Source organism: Daldinia vernicosa (assembly GCF_022497035.1).
Source record: "Daldinia vernicosa strain CBS 139.73 unplaced genomic scaffold F5Y00scaffold_7, whole genome shotgun sequence".
In the NCBI taxonomy this organism is placed as follows: Eukaryota; Fungi; Ascomycota; class Sordariomycetes; order Xylariales; family Hypoxylaceae; genus Daldinia; species Daldinia vernicosa.
The window spans coordinates 284,858-299,058 of record NW_025953923.1 but is presented as its reverse complement, the minus strand read 5'-3'; the positions used below and the strand labels follow the sequence as shown (position 1 = coordinate 299,058).

Below are 14,201 nucleotides of genomic sequence, written 5' to 3'. Positions count from 1 at the left end.
ATGAATGATAGACTAGATAGCCAATGAAGTAGTATAATTAGAAGTGATATGCTATCAAAACTTCATATCCAAGTCGTACTACTCCTTTACTCGAACAAGCCCGATAAATCATCTTCCAATACTGGCTCTCCGGCTGCCTGCAGTTTCGCAGCTATTTTCTCAACATCTCTCCAGACACGTAGTATATTGCCACCTACGACCTTGCTGGCGTCTTTATCCGAAACCCCTCGCCGCAGTAATTCTGCCACGAGGTCCGGATATTTGGATACGTCAGCTAAACCCTCAGGCGTCGTTGAGATGCCGTCAAAGTCGCTTCCTAAACCAACGTGGTCGTACCCTATCAGATCGCCAATATAGGTGATATGACTGACTACTTGAGAAAGGGTGCTGTTGTCAGGGAAGAACTCGGGGACGCCGTTCTCGGCGCCCTTGTCGATACAGCTGATGAAATCAGGTGAGAAGTTTACTGTTAGAATTAGCATGAAGTCGAACTATAAGTCTGATAAGGGGGCATATATACCCATGACAATCGAATTCTTCTCCTTCACGAGATGGAGCACATCATCCGGGACGTTGCGAGGGTGCGGGCAGATTGTGTAGGCAGAGCTGTGGCTGAACATAACAGGAGCCTTGCTACCCGCCCATTCTTTGCTGCCGCCTAGGACGTCTCTCATGGTGTCCGCGCTGACATGAGATAGATCGACCAGCATGCCGATGCGGTTCATCTCATTGATTAGCTGTCTGCCCTTGGGAGAGACGCCGTTCCATACCGGGGGGGCTTTGCGGAAGGGGTTTTCCCAGAGAGCTGCGTCGGCAAATATGTTTCCGCAGTTATGCGTCAACGTAGCATAGCGAACTCCCAAAGCATAGAAGCGCCGTAAGTTGGCTACTGAGTTGCCAATCTGATGGAGACCCTCGATCCCTAGGGGTGAGATGAATTTGCCTTTCTTCCAGGCTGCTACCGCAGACTTGGAATCTACTGGGATCCCGGAGAAGTCTTTCGGGTAAGCATTCTGGAGCCGGGTCATAAGATCAATTTGTTGTAGGGTCAGTTGGACACCTAATCACTACTATTAGCTGGTGAATTTAGGAGGCTAGACTCAAATACTAACTAGGAGCGTAGTTCTCATCTGAGTAGTCCGTGCCATTCGCGGGACATGGCGTAAAGAGACTCCAGAAAGCACCTCCATTTTGTCCTTCCCTCAACCTGGGTAGGTCAACGTGCATCGGGAGCCCGCCCTCTTCGAATGGTTTTGAAAAGGTCTCATTATAAATATGATTATTGTACATAGCACGGATGAAGATAGCTAAGTCATTGTGTCCATCTTAGAGGCTATTAGTTGTCTATGTTTATCAATTGAGATAATTATATGGGATTCCAATCTAGGTACCTATCAAGGGAGTTTTCGAGAGTATCTTTTGAACCCTCTGTTCAATAGACTTTGGGCGGAAGTGAGAAGCAGCTCCTGAACAGGGAGAGCTCGGGTGGAGCAATGCGTATAAGATTAATCCGATAAAGAATATCGAGGCGATATTCGCGTTTGGCTTCTTTACGCGTGAAGATTGAGAGCGGACGGGAATCGCGCTCTCGAGGTCAGAAGTTTCTTTCTTTTCATACATGGTGTGGAAAGGACTCTTCATCGGTCTTGCTTACGCCCATGTGATGGGAGAGAAAGATTAGAGGGTTGGGATGTTGATAGTGAGATCAGATATGTTAAGTTAGTTAAGTTGGTTAAGTTGGTTAATAGGTAGCTTACCAAGCCACTTGCAGTATTCTGGTTCTAATCGGAGCTATACTGTTACAGTATAGCGAGTCAATAACCAACTATAATACATACCTCTTACATAACATCTGCACGTTTACCTCCTTACCTCCTTACCTCCTGACGGAAACCGGCAATTTGCGACATGACCTATTGGGGTCATGGCGTAAAAACCTCGTCAACTCGCAACTCGGCACGGGATTGAAGGTGTCAAGTACTAAGTCAGTTCTAGATCATGAGAATGATTTGTTGTTCTATCAGCTGGTTGAAATGTATTTCTACCATGCACCTTTAGTATATATGCCTGACCGCCTAATGCACCATCCCAAGTATCCAAGTATACTTAATTACAGAGTACGAAGTTTTGTGGTTTTATGTCGATCATCAAGAGGCCTCTTATGATCCTTGGTTGCTTACGGGCTTCCGTAGGGCTCGACAGGGCCGATGCCCGAAAAAGATCAGATGAAACGAGTTGCCTTGTTGCTAATACATACAGGATTGCTTTTACATAGTACTTGCTTTATGTACTTGCCTTTAGTGGCTTCAGCTAACCTAATATGGCACTTGAACAACGATGTAATTCGTCTGGTAGCCTACTTACTTCAGCCCATACAATCCACACAGCACCCACAATATGTAGAATAGGTTAGGTAGGTACGTAATGGCTCTGGGCTTGAATGGATGTAGGTACCTCTTACCTACCTACCTAACGCAGGTAGTACCAACATAATACATAGCATAGCGCTCGCAGCAGCAGGCACGCGGCAAGCAAGCAAGACCGCGCAAATAAAAAGGAAACCCCCCGTCGCACCAAAAAAAGCCCCTGGGGGGTCTGCAGGTCCAACCTTGGACCAATGAATTTTTGTCCTTCATACGCTTTTCGTGTCCGAGCTTCATTTAAAATGCTTTATTGGCGAGGAATTCCGTTAAAAAGAGGCTGAGACAGAAATAGATGGAGCCATTCTATATTCTGTCTTAATCGCCCATTCTTTCTGTACATTTCGCATCTGATCTTGTTGCTTTGTAGTACATCGACAGCAGCACAATAGCATCCTTCTTCATTCTCCTCATTTCCTTCTGTAATAGTGACACGACTTCCCATTCTGTGATACCCGCCGCCGACATCCCGACATCTAATCTTCTTCGCCCCTCGGCCGTCTTCAATTCTTTTTACTGGCTCCCTTGTTACAACTGGGCTCGGGATCGCATAGCCGGCCAACTTTGCATTCGCGCCTTATTACGCCTTTCGCCTTCGAAACTAGACCCTGCTTTCATCCGTTTTGAGTCAGTATTAGAAACCCTCGACCCGGCTACTATAAATCGGTGTTTTTGGAGGACTGCGTCATCACCATGCCGGGGTTCGCAGACTCTTTTTGGTCGACAGACTATGCCGCAGGTGAGCGCGAAACAACCTACCTAACCTACCCCTTATACAAAGACTAACTATTTTCAAGGCTTGGGTGTCCTGTTCACCAAACTCCAGCAAGGAGTCCAGGAAAACAAACAAGTCTTGACGATCGCTCGAATGCGAGCCGAAGCCGAAGAGATCTACGGCCAGCGACTTGGAGAGATTGCGCCCGCAGCCGACAAGATTACCGGTGGCTTCTCGCGTGACGATGGCGCGAGTGTGCGAAAAGTACGAACCGCATCTTTTTTCTATATACAGTACAGGAGCCTCTAGCTAACTTTTGTTCTTCCACGTCTTAGGCCTACGATGGCGTCCGAACCGAGATGGAGGATGCTTCAAAAAATCACAAGAAGATCGCACAGAGTATTCGGGACTTGGTCGTGAACCCGTTTGCGCGGTGGTGCGACGCTCACGAATCCCGCATCCAAGATTCCCAAGATGACCTGCAGACCCGTATAAAAGCTCACGATCGCCAAGCCGAGCTTGTCAAGAAGCTACGAAGCAACTATTTTAATAAGTGCCGCCTGGTCGAAGACCTCGAGGAAGAAAATAAGCTGGCCTTTCAAGACCCGGAAACAAGCCCCAAGCAGAATCAGAACATACCCGAGATCAAGGTATCGCCGAATGAGAAGGAGGAAGATGATGAGATATACGAGATCGGCGATGAGACATACCAGACGGAACAGATCAAGAAGGTACTATCTCACATGCTGAACACTATTAAAATGGGTGAGACGAAAGTGCCTATCCTGGGAACATATCTCAACACCTCGTCTGGTTCCGATATAGTTGAGTACATGCAACGGCATATGGGATCGACCAGTATCAGCTACGCCGAACGGATTGGACAGGACTTAGTGTCGAACGGATTCCTTCGTCTGGTTGGTAATGTTGGAAATAACTTTGCGAACAGCTCGAAATTCTTCTACCAGTGGCGACCAAAGGCATTCCAGCTAGCAGGCGTTCCGGAGAAGAAGGCGACGTTTGGGAGAACCTTTTCTATACCTTCGAATCCCGAGAGCGGGTCCGACTCCCCCGTCGTGGGCGCCGTTAGCGAGTATTTATCGGGCTGGAATGTTCTTGGTAGCCAACACCCTAACGAGACCCCGCCGGAACGTCTACGTCGCGAGGCTAGGGAGGCCGATGATAAGTACAAGGCTGGTGTTCAGAAGCTAGATGAAATGCGCTGTGAGCTAGAGGAAGCTATCTTCCTACACTTAAGATTCCTTGAGCGCTGCGAGTTGGACAGGCTAAAAGCCATCAAAACGGTCATTCTCGATTTCTCGGGCACCATTGGAAATGTCATCCCGAGCTTACAATCTGCGGTGGACCGCATGGTTCTATACCAGGAGACAGTTCAGCCCATCGGAGACTTGCGATATCTCTTGGAGAACTACAGGACAGGTCGCTATGCACCCCGGGTTGTCACGTATGAAAACTACTATAACAAGGTTGACGAGCAGACATTCGGCGTAGATCTAGAGGCTAGGGCTAGGGCGGATAAGAAGCGCGTCCCTATTATCATCACAACGCTGCTGACGTATCTGGATAATCACTATCCGGATCTCGAAGGAGACGAAGCAAGACGAGGGGTCTGGCTTACGGAAATTCAGCTCCCGCAAGTTCATAAATTGCGCGCCAAAGTAAACAATGGCAAACCGTTTTCTGCCGACGAACTCTCAGAATTCGATGTTCCCACCGTTGCGTATCTGCTAAAGCTATACCTCTTGGAACTCCCAGGTATGTATCTCTTAATTTAGAAGACGATATAACAGAGACTGATAAGGAATACAGATTCACTGGTATCCTCTCATGTATATGAGATCATCAGGACTATCTACCAAACGCCGACGTCAGAGACTACTGACGACTCACGTATTGCTGTTCTGCAGCAAACTCTCTCACAGTTACGACTCACGAATATCGCTACACTTGACGCATGTATGAACCATTTTACGAGACTAATAGAGTTAACGTCAGCGGATGAGCAATACGTACAGGAACTCGCGACATCCCTGGCTCCTTGTATCTTGCGCCCGAAGACTGAAACCTCGTTGACAATGGAGGAGAAACACGCGTATCGCTTGGTTCGCGATTTATTTGCGCACAAAGACGCCATCTTCAGCGAGCTGAAACGTATGTCAAGCCTCACACACTCGGGATCGGTTAACAACAACCGACCTCGAGCTATTAGCACAGATGAGAGCAATAGGAGAGCCCACATGGAAGAGAGACAACGGGCTCTGCTAGAGAAGGCAGGCCCACGCGGGCGCGCTACTAGTCCAGCGCCAGGACTCCGCCATCGACGTGATAGGAGCGCCGGTGGACCCGAGACCCGATTTCCCATCGCCAGCCCGACGGCGGCTAACGAGCGCCAACGGAGCAGCCTTGGCAGCCTCGGTACCGTGAAAAGGTCCAGTCTCGAGGTTCCTGATGGAACGGGACAACCGCCGGCGGAGGTAAATGGAGGCGCTAATGGAGACTCCCCTAAGACGGAACCCGAACACATGGTTTCCAAGCGAGACAGTCTAACTCGAAGCAGCGCCAGGTTCGTCAGCGGTCGCAGAGTCACCACTTCTTCGACGACAGGCACTGGGAGCACACCTTCCACGCCCGTTAGCAAGGCGACGGATAGCGGAACTCCGATTCACGACCGCGGCGTGCAGCTCGTCGACGCGCCGATGGAAGACTAGTAACGCGTGAGCTGTCTACATGCCTCGGGTCATGTAAGCCGGTACCGGAGACCGCAAGCTGATATCTATTTTGACACGCATCTGGCTAGTCGGCGTCTATTTTTCCAGTATAAGAAAAAGGAATCCGTTCTCTCGTATAAGGGGGGAAAGGGGAAACTTGATGGAAGGACTTATCGGCGGAGCCGCTTAGCCTACGTATAATGTAAAATGTCCCTATACGCATGTATAAGATTGTCGTCATTGCTGTCGTTGCTACTATTCGGTGTTGTACTACTCATTACACACACACACACACACATACATCCGCCCACTCTTACGGCGGAAAGATCCCAAGGCTCGACTGAGATAGGATAACTAGTTTAGTTCGTCTATTCTACATATCAGCCCAGCCTAGGTGTATCCCGTTTTCCCCCCTTCCCCCGCCATTTCTTTTATGTTGTCTTATTTCTAGTTTACAAAAATTTTGGAGGGCGGGTAGGCAAAGTAAGCAGGCAAGCAAAGGGGCATGTTGGCTTACTCTCATACGTTTTGTACGTTGATCACGACATACCTACATAGTTGAGTTGAATTGAATCGAATTGAATCTTAAGATGGATTAACTACTTGGTTATATAACTATTCGTATTCGTTGATTCCATGTTTGCTTCTTGTGGTTAACTACCTAACCGTCAGGTAGGTAGGTAGGTATGCTTGACACCTGGTCCTAAATAGGAGTAAAGTGAAGGATGAGATCAGAATGTGTGGCGGTGGTCTTCAGAATCTACTTTTAAAAGTTCATAGACTCGACTATATATAGCAACGCTCATAATGATATTTCGTCTATATACCAGCAAGTACGAACGTCTAATTTACTATTCATACTACCTCTATTTATGTATTTATTTATGCATTACGCCCCCTCCCGTCTTCACGCCGCGCCCGCGTCCTGGATCTCAGCCGGCTTGGCCTTTTTCTTCTTCGGCTTAGCCTTGACCACGTCTCCGGCGGCATCACCCTCATCTATAGGCGCGATCTTCTTCTTTTTCTTCTTGACCTTGACCGCGGCATCCCCTTCGCCGTCGGGATCCGTCGTCTTCGGTTTCTTGGCCTTCTTCTTTTTGACGACGGTGCCGGCGGCATCGACGCCTTGGGCGACTTGTATGCGCTCGTTTGCGCGCTGCATCTCGAGGCGTAGACGCTCGACTTCCTTCATGGCCTGCGCCATCTCGGCTTCTTCGCGCTGCTGGGCCTCGGGGTCGTATGCGCGGCCGGCTGGGTCATCCTCGAGGCTGAGCGCGCCGATGCTGGTAGAGTCGACACCGAGAAGCGACTGTTTGAGCTTCTTGCTGCCGGCTCGCACCTTGGCTGCGGTGTCCGAATTATTTTCGGAGTCGTAGTTCTTCGGCGTGCTTAAGCCGCTGCCACCCAGATTTTCGTCTGCGGCAACGACGATCTTCTGCCGCGGCGGACGGCGTGCTGGTTTGGACGCTACATGTTGAGAGTGATCGACGCCTGCGCTAAGTTTATCGAGGTCGAGTTCCATGATGGGAATCGAGTCGACGTCTAAGTCAGGGCCATTCGAATTTTGAAGGATATTATGTATCGGCGTTGACGATCTCTGAATAGAACTGCTTTCCCCGATATAGAATGGATCATCTCGATTCCTTTCCAGACGTTCGGCCTTTCTTTTAGCTAATATATCTGCATCCAAATAAGTATCCTCAGTAGGCTGCTGGTAAGAGCTGGCGATCTCCTCGCGAGCATCTGCCAGCTTGTTAATGGCTGGCTCGGAAGCTATGCCCGCCACGAGCGGTCGTTGATAATAATAACTCTCAAACTCATCTGACTCGTCAACTGGTATCGATATCGAATCGGCGGATGCGAGCAGGGAATTGAGATTTGGATTTATAGGTTCGTCAAGGTCTAACCCTTCTGGAAGTGGTACATTCTTTTGAGCTGTTTGAGCAACCGAGTTTAACTCCCAGCCAGCAAAAAGGGAGGGTATTGCTTGCGTGAGTAGCAAAGGAGGATCTTGGTGGACGGTTTCTGTCGAAGCTTCCTGGCTAGATGCCGCTTCCGCGGTAAGTTTTAGCAGTTCTATGAACTCTACTGCTCGTTCTTGAACCTCTAAGTTTGGATGCTGTACTAAGGCCTCGAAAGAATGAATGATGCGAGCCATCAGGAGTAAGATCTTAGATTTACGCTCTGGTGTCCAAGGGGTTAATTGGTCTCCGGCAACTAACGAGAAAATTTTCATGGCCGCTTGAAGGCAGGCTGCGAGAGACTCTGGCGGTGAAGTCTTTTGGGATAGTTGTAACAGAGCTCCAAGAATATCGTCTGGGGAAGATAATTCTGAACAAAATTCACCAAGAATCCAAGCAGCTGGTTTTAATGTTCCCGAAGCAACCGAATGCCCAATCCTAGTCTCGCTATTTAGTTGAGATATAATCGCCTCGGCGGCGCGAACGCACGCGGGACGAAGCGCCTGAACCTTGACGGCAATATTCCGTAGTTCGTTACCTATTTTCTCAGATATATCACCGTTGCTCGACCTCCCAGGTGTAGAAAGCAAGTCCATATCGTCAACAGGTCGTGGTACCGGAGCAGTCCGGACAAGCTGCGTCAGTATATCAATATACCACTCGAAATCTGTTAAGAAGCCATAATTATTTTGAGAACACATATTTAGTATTCTGTTGATCACGTCGACTCTGTAATCATCTGGAAGTGGCGGGGATTGGTTCGTCGATTTTGGAGTAGGATCAACTGTCTTCTCAAAGTCTTCGTCATCCGAATCCCCAGAGCTTGGCCCGGAATGATTCGTGGTCCTACGATCTCCTGAAGACAGTTTAAGTTGTCTCATGAGACGGCCAACGATAGACACGAGATTGTCGCCGCTGACCATGCCCTGCACAAGGTCTAGCGCTTTAATACGGATAGAAATGTCGGCACTGTCTATGCACTCTAGAATGACATCTTCCTGCTGAGCTACAAGCCAAGGATGGGTCAAAACGATTTTGTTGAAAGCGAGCAGCGCCACGTATTTCACTATATCACCCAAAATCAGCAATCCAAGTTATAAGGGTCAAGGGTCAAGAGACAAGAGACAAGCTCACAATTAGGGTCACCATCTACCATAATCATTCCTCGAAGCTTATTAACGCAAAGAGATGCGATCTCCTCCCTCCCGTCTGCATCTTCACCACTTCCAAGAATCCCCCCTTGGATAATCCCGCTTATACATTCGTACAATAAAGACATGGCGGGGGTTGTCTGGATGATCTCTGTCAGAGGTGGTAGCAATTTGCGGACAAGCCTCGGCTCGAGGGGTGTTAACGTAGCAAACTAGTTAAAGGTTAGCCAAGATTCAGATACGACCGAGACATTATGTCACCCTACCAACTTGATCAGTTTTATTGCCATCCAGTTATTACCGCTATCGACCAATAGCTCAAACAGCCGGGGTGCTAGGGGAAGGAAATCATGGGGCCGCCGCCAACCCAGTTCGCATATGACGTTGATAATTGCAGCTGTTACGCTGGGGTCTTCGGTCCTATCCATAAGTCTCTCCTTTATCTTCGGCCAGGCAGCCCGTAGGGTTTCAGGATAAACCAAGGCAAGCCTGTATAGCGTGACAATCGTCTTCTTGCGAATCGCGGGGTGGGTATGGCTAAGTCGAGGTAGGAGATCAGATAAGACGGAGAGAGCAAGTGATGGCGTGATAACATGCGGAAGAGTGACAATCGGAAGGGCGATGGTGGTGGTTGATGCCGCCGTCAAATCCTGGAAGACAAGTTCAGCATATTCGTCTCGTTGCGTCTCGGAAAGCCTATCGCAAGACCTGACCTCATACCTTCTTGAGGAGATTCGTTGCCAGCATGAGGACCTCGGTATCAGGACGGAAGCTCTGAATTGCGCCAAGATATCCTACTCGTTTTTGGTGGTATTTAGGAGAAGCCATCACCTCGAGTACGTTGAAAGACGCCCACGACATATCGTGGCCGAACATTTCCAGGTAAACTAGCTTCAGCAAGGCAGTAGCCTTGAGATCTACAACAAGAAAGCATGAAGTTAACTATAAGTCCGGTGTATTTATAATGAGAGGTAGCTGACCTAAGTCCTGGCTTCGAATCTCGGCGCGGCATTCTTTCAGGCAGTTTTGCATGTACTCCTTCTCGTTCCCCTTATGGTTCCTCAGACCCCGAATGAGGTCGTACAACGATTTTTCGAACCTACGATGAGATTGTCAACGGACTCTGATTCGCACGAGACCATGATGGCAATGATGGCACAAGGTGGGCTGCATACATGGTTGTTGGTAATTTCGGAACGGTGATCAACTATGAGTTAAAGGCTGCGAACTCAGAGTGTGCCTCGGACCACTCATCATCTTGACAGCGCAACGATAGCTTGACGATATAGAGGCGTCGTAGGAGACCTATTCATCTAGGAGGTTGTGTTGGCGGATAGTTGCTAGTGTTTCGCAACATTAGGTACCTAAACTAGATTAATGTTGATACTAATGAAATATATGAAATATGCCCCACGGCTTGGGGAAGAGAGAGCACGCACGTCAGCGGACCATTTACATAAGTTAAGGTTAGGTTAGGGGGTACCCTGGTACCTATTGCACACTACGGCAGAACATGACTTCCGGCCCATGCACCATAATTTAGCGCAGGATACGTAAGGATACCTATGGTGGGTACGGGGCTGTAGCTACCTCATACTTCTACCTCTATTCCGTACTGACTTACATTATCACGAACTCAGATCTTTACCTAGTTTCCTTCTAACTGTGTCTTTAATATCCACCATCTCACTCAAACTACTCTAGGCATTTAATAGCGCCAACTTCAGAGTGTAAAATAAAGATCAAATACCTTCTCAAGTCAACATGTCTTCTTCCCTTCTTCATCCGCCCAGCCACTTGCCCCCTACTGTAGCCTTGCAGCATTCACAGCAAGCTCCAGCTATACTTGGGAAGTCTACAGGTTCCATCTCAGCTTCTCTTTTCCAATCTCTACTCTCAGCTCCGGAGACATCTGAATTATGGACTACGTATGAAAATCTCTTATTATCATGCCTCCGGACTGGGGATGACGAGTCAGCCCACCAATGCCTTGAAAGATTAGTGAACAGATTTGGCAATGACAACGAACGCATCATGGCCTTGAAAGGCCTCCTTAAAGAAGCTGATGCTAGCGATGCCGCTACTTTGAATGTTATTCTGAAAGAATATGAGCAGATCTTACAGGACAACCCAACTAATATCGTGAGCTTTCTTCCCCATGACTCCTTACACCAAATACTAATGCAACCCATGCAGCCCATTTTAAAGCGTCGTGTGGCTTTATTGAGGTCTATTGGGCGGACCCCTGAGTCCGTCAGTGTTCTGATATCGCTCCTCGATATTTCCCCGACGGACGCAGAGGCGTGGGCCGAGCTTGCCGACCTCTATTTTTCACAAGGACTATACTCTCAAGCTATCTTTGCGCTTGAAGAGGTCCTTATCTTGCAACCAAATGCTTGGAATGTTGGTAGTCCTGTTTGCCTACCTTGGTTTCATCTGTGCTAACTTTAGCTGTGCTAGGTACATGCTCGTCTGGGCGAAGTATTGTTCATTGCTGCAAAGTCGTCAGATAACGCAGGTCAATTAGGCGAAGCTATAAAACGCTTTAGCCGAAGCATTGAGCTCTGCGATGGCTATTTACGAGGTTACTACGGTCTTAAACTGGTATAAATCCTTTGGTTGATTTTTAAATAGGAAGTCTACTAACTTGAATAAAAAGGCTACGAAACAGCTTCTGAGTGATCCGTCCAAGGTATCACAAAACCGGGCAACTTCTGACGGATTTGCCATACCCGATTCGGTCACACTTAGCAAACTTGATGAGCTGGCCACCGAGAAACTCGCAGAGATAGTCCGACGCAATTCATCGGGAGAAAAAGGTTGGCAGGGCTACGATGAGGCTGAAATCAAGGCAGCCAAAGAGCTTCTTGAGAGTGACACAGCTGCGGTCATTAGATGAGAAACAACCGTTATGTTCTAAACACCACACTGGGGATTCTAGTAGTTCCCCCACGACGCTCGCCTTAGCCTCATTCGCGTATCCGAATTTCTTGCAGAAATTGCAAGTCATTGGTTGACGAATGGGGAGAAGCTCCATTTGGTATGCGCAGAAGGGGGAGAGTCGTTAATTGGTGTCCTAGGTGGATTTCGTGTCTAGAGCGGTGGGACTTGGGCAGGCAGACGTGTCCACTAGTCTGGGTAATACTGGGTAATGCTGGTTTGGCCAACAAATACCCTCCCAGACGATTGTTCCTACAGTACGAGTAGCACGTGGCTCCAGTCGCGCAATCTTGGTCGTCGTGAATCAGAAAGGCGGCGTTGCAATCGAACGACTGGGAATTCATCAAGTGGCTCGCATTCTTAGTGCCTTACTATTCGGCATGTATATATGTCTGGATGCACTGTAACCATATAATTACCATATTATGATATTTGGGCAGCAAAACCGCCACATCGTCGGGCAGCGTCTAGCCATAAACTAATCGGAGTTCCACAGTTAGAGACATCTAAGACGGGTCCAGCCGCAGACAAGTTTCTGCATCCATCCTCCACTTCCGCATTGGTTGCGGTCAGGTTACCATTCCTGACGCCCCTCATTCGGGATTGGCCTTCTCAGCAAGGTAGGTGATGAATATGTCTTGAGCACGCCGGTAATTTGCACATCGATCTACGCGGGGAGGTTAGAGCAGCAAACAATGCCTCGACTCCATACTTCCAAATCTAGCCATGTATCTACTAATAACAGGCCGCTTACGACACCACGTATTATGGCTTTCGGAGACTAGATGATACCAGATCCGTCAAGACCTATGGGTGAGTGAAAAGTCTTATTAGTAGAGGCGAACAGCCACCGCCCGAATTCTCAGCTTGAGATCTAAAGTCTGTTTCAAGACGGCATAGGAAGGAATACTTCCACTCGCCATCTCTATCTTACAGGGAAAACGCCAGTTTTGCTCGACCTCCGGAATTAGTGGCATAAACTTCTCACAATTCTTCCCGGTGGTCAATGGCTCGCGATTCAATCTCAAAGGTTTCAGTCGGACATGTGTTGCCTGCCAATGTAAAATACGAAGAAGACAGCAAGCAATTTGTTGACCTCAATTCCTGAGAACAATGTCCAGCATCATCGCAACGTCCGGAGCAAGCCGCTCCGGCAGAGCCCCGGTCAACCCGATATGAAGATTACCCTTATACCGCAAATATAAGGGTGAATAGTCCGATGGCCAGAGATTAAGAATTAAGAATTAAGAATTCGGACAGAGACCATACAGCAAAGGACGAATTTGCAAAACGAAAGGCGCCAGTCATGATAATGCTGTCGTGTTCGGTGTAAGTCCACGGATCTCGATCATTGGTGTTATGCATCGGCCCCAGCAGCGCAAGCGGTGTGGGCCAGACTTTTTGCTGCGTGCTGTGCGTGTAGGTGTTTCTTCTGTTCTCAGCCTGCGTTGCTCGGCCCCTCCCCTCGGCCTTTAACCATTCGTTCTCCCTTCTCCTAGACTATTTGTACACAGTACGACTTCATAACAAATAAACAGCCACCGGGACCTACTTGAATGCTACCAGATCCAAATTAGCTCTCCGGGATATGACAAGTTTAAGATACCGCCATCATTCCTTCTTATTTTCTGCCCATATTTTCTCTTTTGCTGCCACATGATACTATCTATACTCTATACATACATACATACACGTACATACATACATACATACGGACAACACCGCATCCCTCGCACGAAGACAAGAAAAACGAAACAAGAGAAACTCAACTCTCACCGGAGCATACCGCAGCTCAACTCTTAAATCAAAAAACTAATGTACGTTAATTATTTTGCATTCTTCGGAAGTATATACCTATGGCAACCAGTTCCTACATATCTGGGTAGCCGTCTTTCATCTGTCAACACCCAGTATGTATGTCCTAGGCTAAAGCTAGTGCTGATGACCCCCTGTGAAGGGGGGATCTACAATACGTCTGGGATGAAGATTCTAGAGCATCGAGGCCTACATGTGCGCCGTAGTACGGGTGCGTGTTTATGTGTATAGTGTGTGTAGGTGAATGCAAATGTAGTATGGTATTAGTTTTTGGCCCCTCTCTATCTGGGCTGTGTCACCTGTCCCCCGTCCCCCGTCCCCCGTCATCTACCTATTGTTCGCTTGGCCCCTCGCTGACGATGGGATCGTGGGCTTTAGTATTAGTGCCACTAAATATTATAAGTTCCGGGCATCCTCCCTTGTTCCCTGCTCTCTCTCATCCTTCCTAACGCACAATAAAATACAAAAAC

The 14,201-nt window shown here is 48.2% G+C and overlaps 4 protein-coding genes across 4 annotated transcripts; 2 read left to right on the top strand and 2 right to left on the bottom strand.

The window, feature by feature from the left end:
• Positions 1-86: 86 nt before the first annotated feature.
• On the bottom strand, positions 87-1,620 carry F5Y00DRAFT_258656 (membrane dipeptidase-domain-containing protein; the record flags this gene model as incomplete). Its single annotated transcript, XM_048010744.1, has 4 exons — positions 87-466; positions 521-1,060; positions 1,113-1,325; positions 1,392-1,620. 4 exons carry the CDS (start codon positions 1,618-1,620, stop codon positions 87-89), a joined length of 1,362 nt encoding a protein of 453 aa, XP_047868174.1.
• A 919-nt stretch (positions 1,621-2,539) lies between these two features.
• Positions 2,540-6,453, top strand: F5Y00DRAFT_227673 (uncharacterized protein). The gene is made up of 4 exons (XM_048006515.1): positions 2,540-3,159; positions 3,218-3,399; positions 3,471-4,911; positions 4,966-6,453. The coding sequence occupies exons 1-4, from the start codon at positions 3,114-3,116 to the stop codon at positions 5,862-5,864; spliced, it is 2,568 nt and encodes an 855-aa protein (XP_047868173.1). The 5' UTR covers positions 2,540-3,113; the 3' UTR covers positions 5,865-6,453.
• Positions 6,454-6,611: 158 nt separating this feature from the next.
• On the bottom strand, positions 6,612-10,387 carry F5Y00DRAFT_227670 (Adaptor protein complex AP-3 delta subunit). The gene is made up of 6 exons (XM_048006514.1): positions 10,152-10,387; positions 9,957-10,075; positions 9,697-9,893; positions 9,243-9,626; positions 8,960-9,188; positions 6,612-8,891 (listed from the first exon to the last, which is right to left on the bottom strand). Coding segments are annotated over exons 1-6 (3,051 nt in total). The 5' UTR covers positions 10,154-10,387; the 3' UTR covers positions 6,612-6,771.
• A 353-nt stretch (positions 10,388-10,740) lies between these two features.
• Positions 10,741-11,875, top strand: F5Y00DRAFT_258653 (TPR-like protein; the record flags this gene model as incomplete). The annotated part of the gene is made up of 4 exons (XM_048010743.1): positions 10,741-11,118; positions 11,173-11,379; positions 11,437-11,580; positions 11,636-11,875. 4 exons carry the CDS (start codon positions 10,741-10,743, stop codon positions 11,873-11,875), a joined length of 969 nt encoding a protein of 322 aa, XP_047868171.1.
• Between the last annotated feature and the right edge of the window lie 2,326 nt (positions 11,876-14,201).

Excerpts from the sequence above, each read along its gene's own strand:
- F5Y00DRAFT_227670 (XM_048006514.1), bottom strand. Across the intron at positions 9,894-9,956 it reads GATTCGAAGCCAGGACTTAG|ATCTCAAGGCTACTGCCTTG; the intron begins GTCAGCTACCTC and ends TTCTTGTTGTAG. Across the intron at positions 9,189-9,242 it reads CAATAAAACTGATCAAGTTG|TTTGCTACGTTAACACCCCT; the intron begins GTAGGGTGACAT and ends ACCTTTAACTAG.
- F5Y00DRAFT_227673 (XM_048006515.1), top strand. The coding sequence starts at position 3,114 with ATGCCGGGGTTCGCAGACTCTTTTTGGTCGACAGACTATGCCGCAG. Across the intron at positions 3,160-3,217 it reads GTCGACAGACTATGCCGCAG|GCTTGGGTGTCCTGTTCACC; the intron begins GTGAGCGCGAAA and ends ACTATTTTCAAG. Across the intron at positions 4,912-4,965 it reads ATACCTCTTGGAACTCCCAG|ATTCACTGGTATCCTCTCAT; the intron begins GTATGTATCTCT and ends TAAGGAATACAG.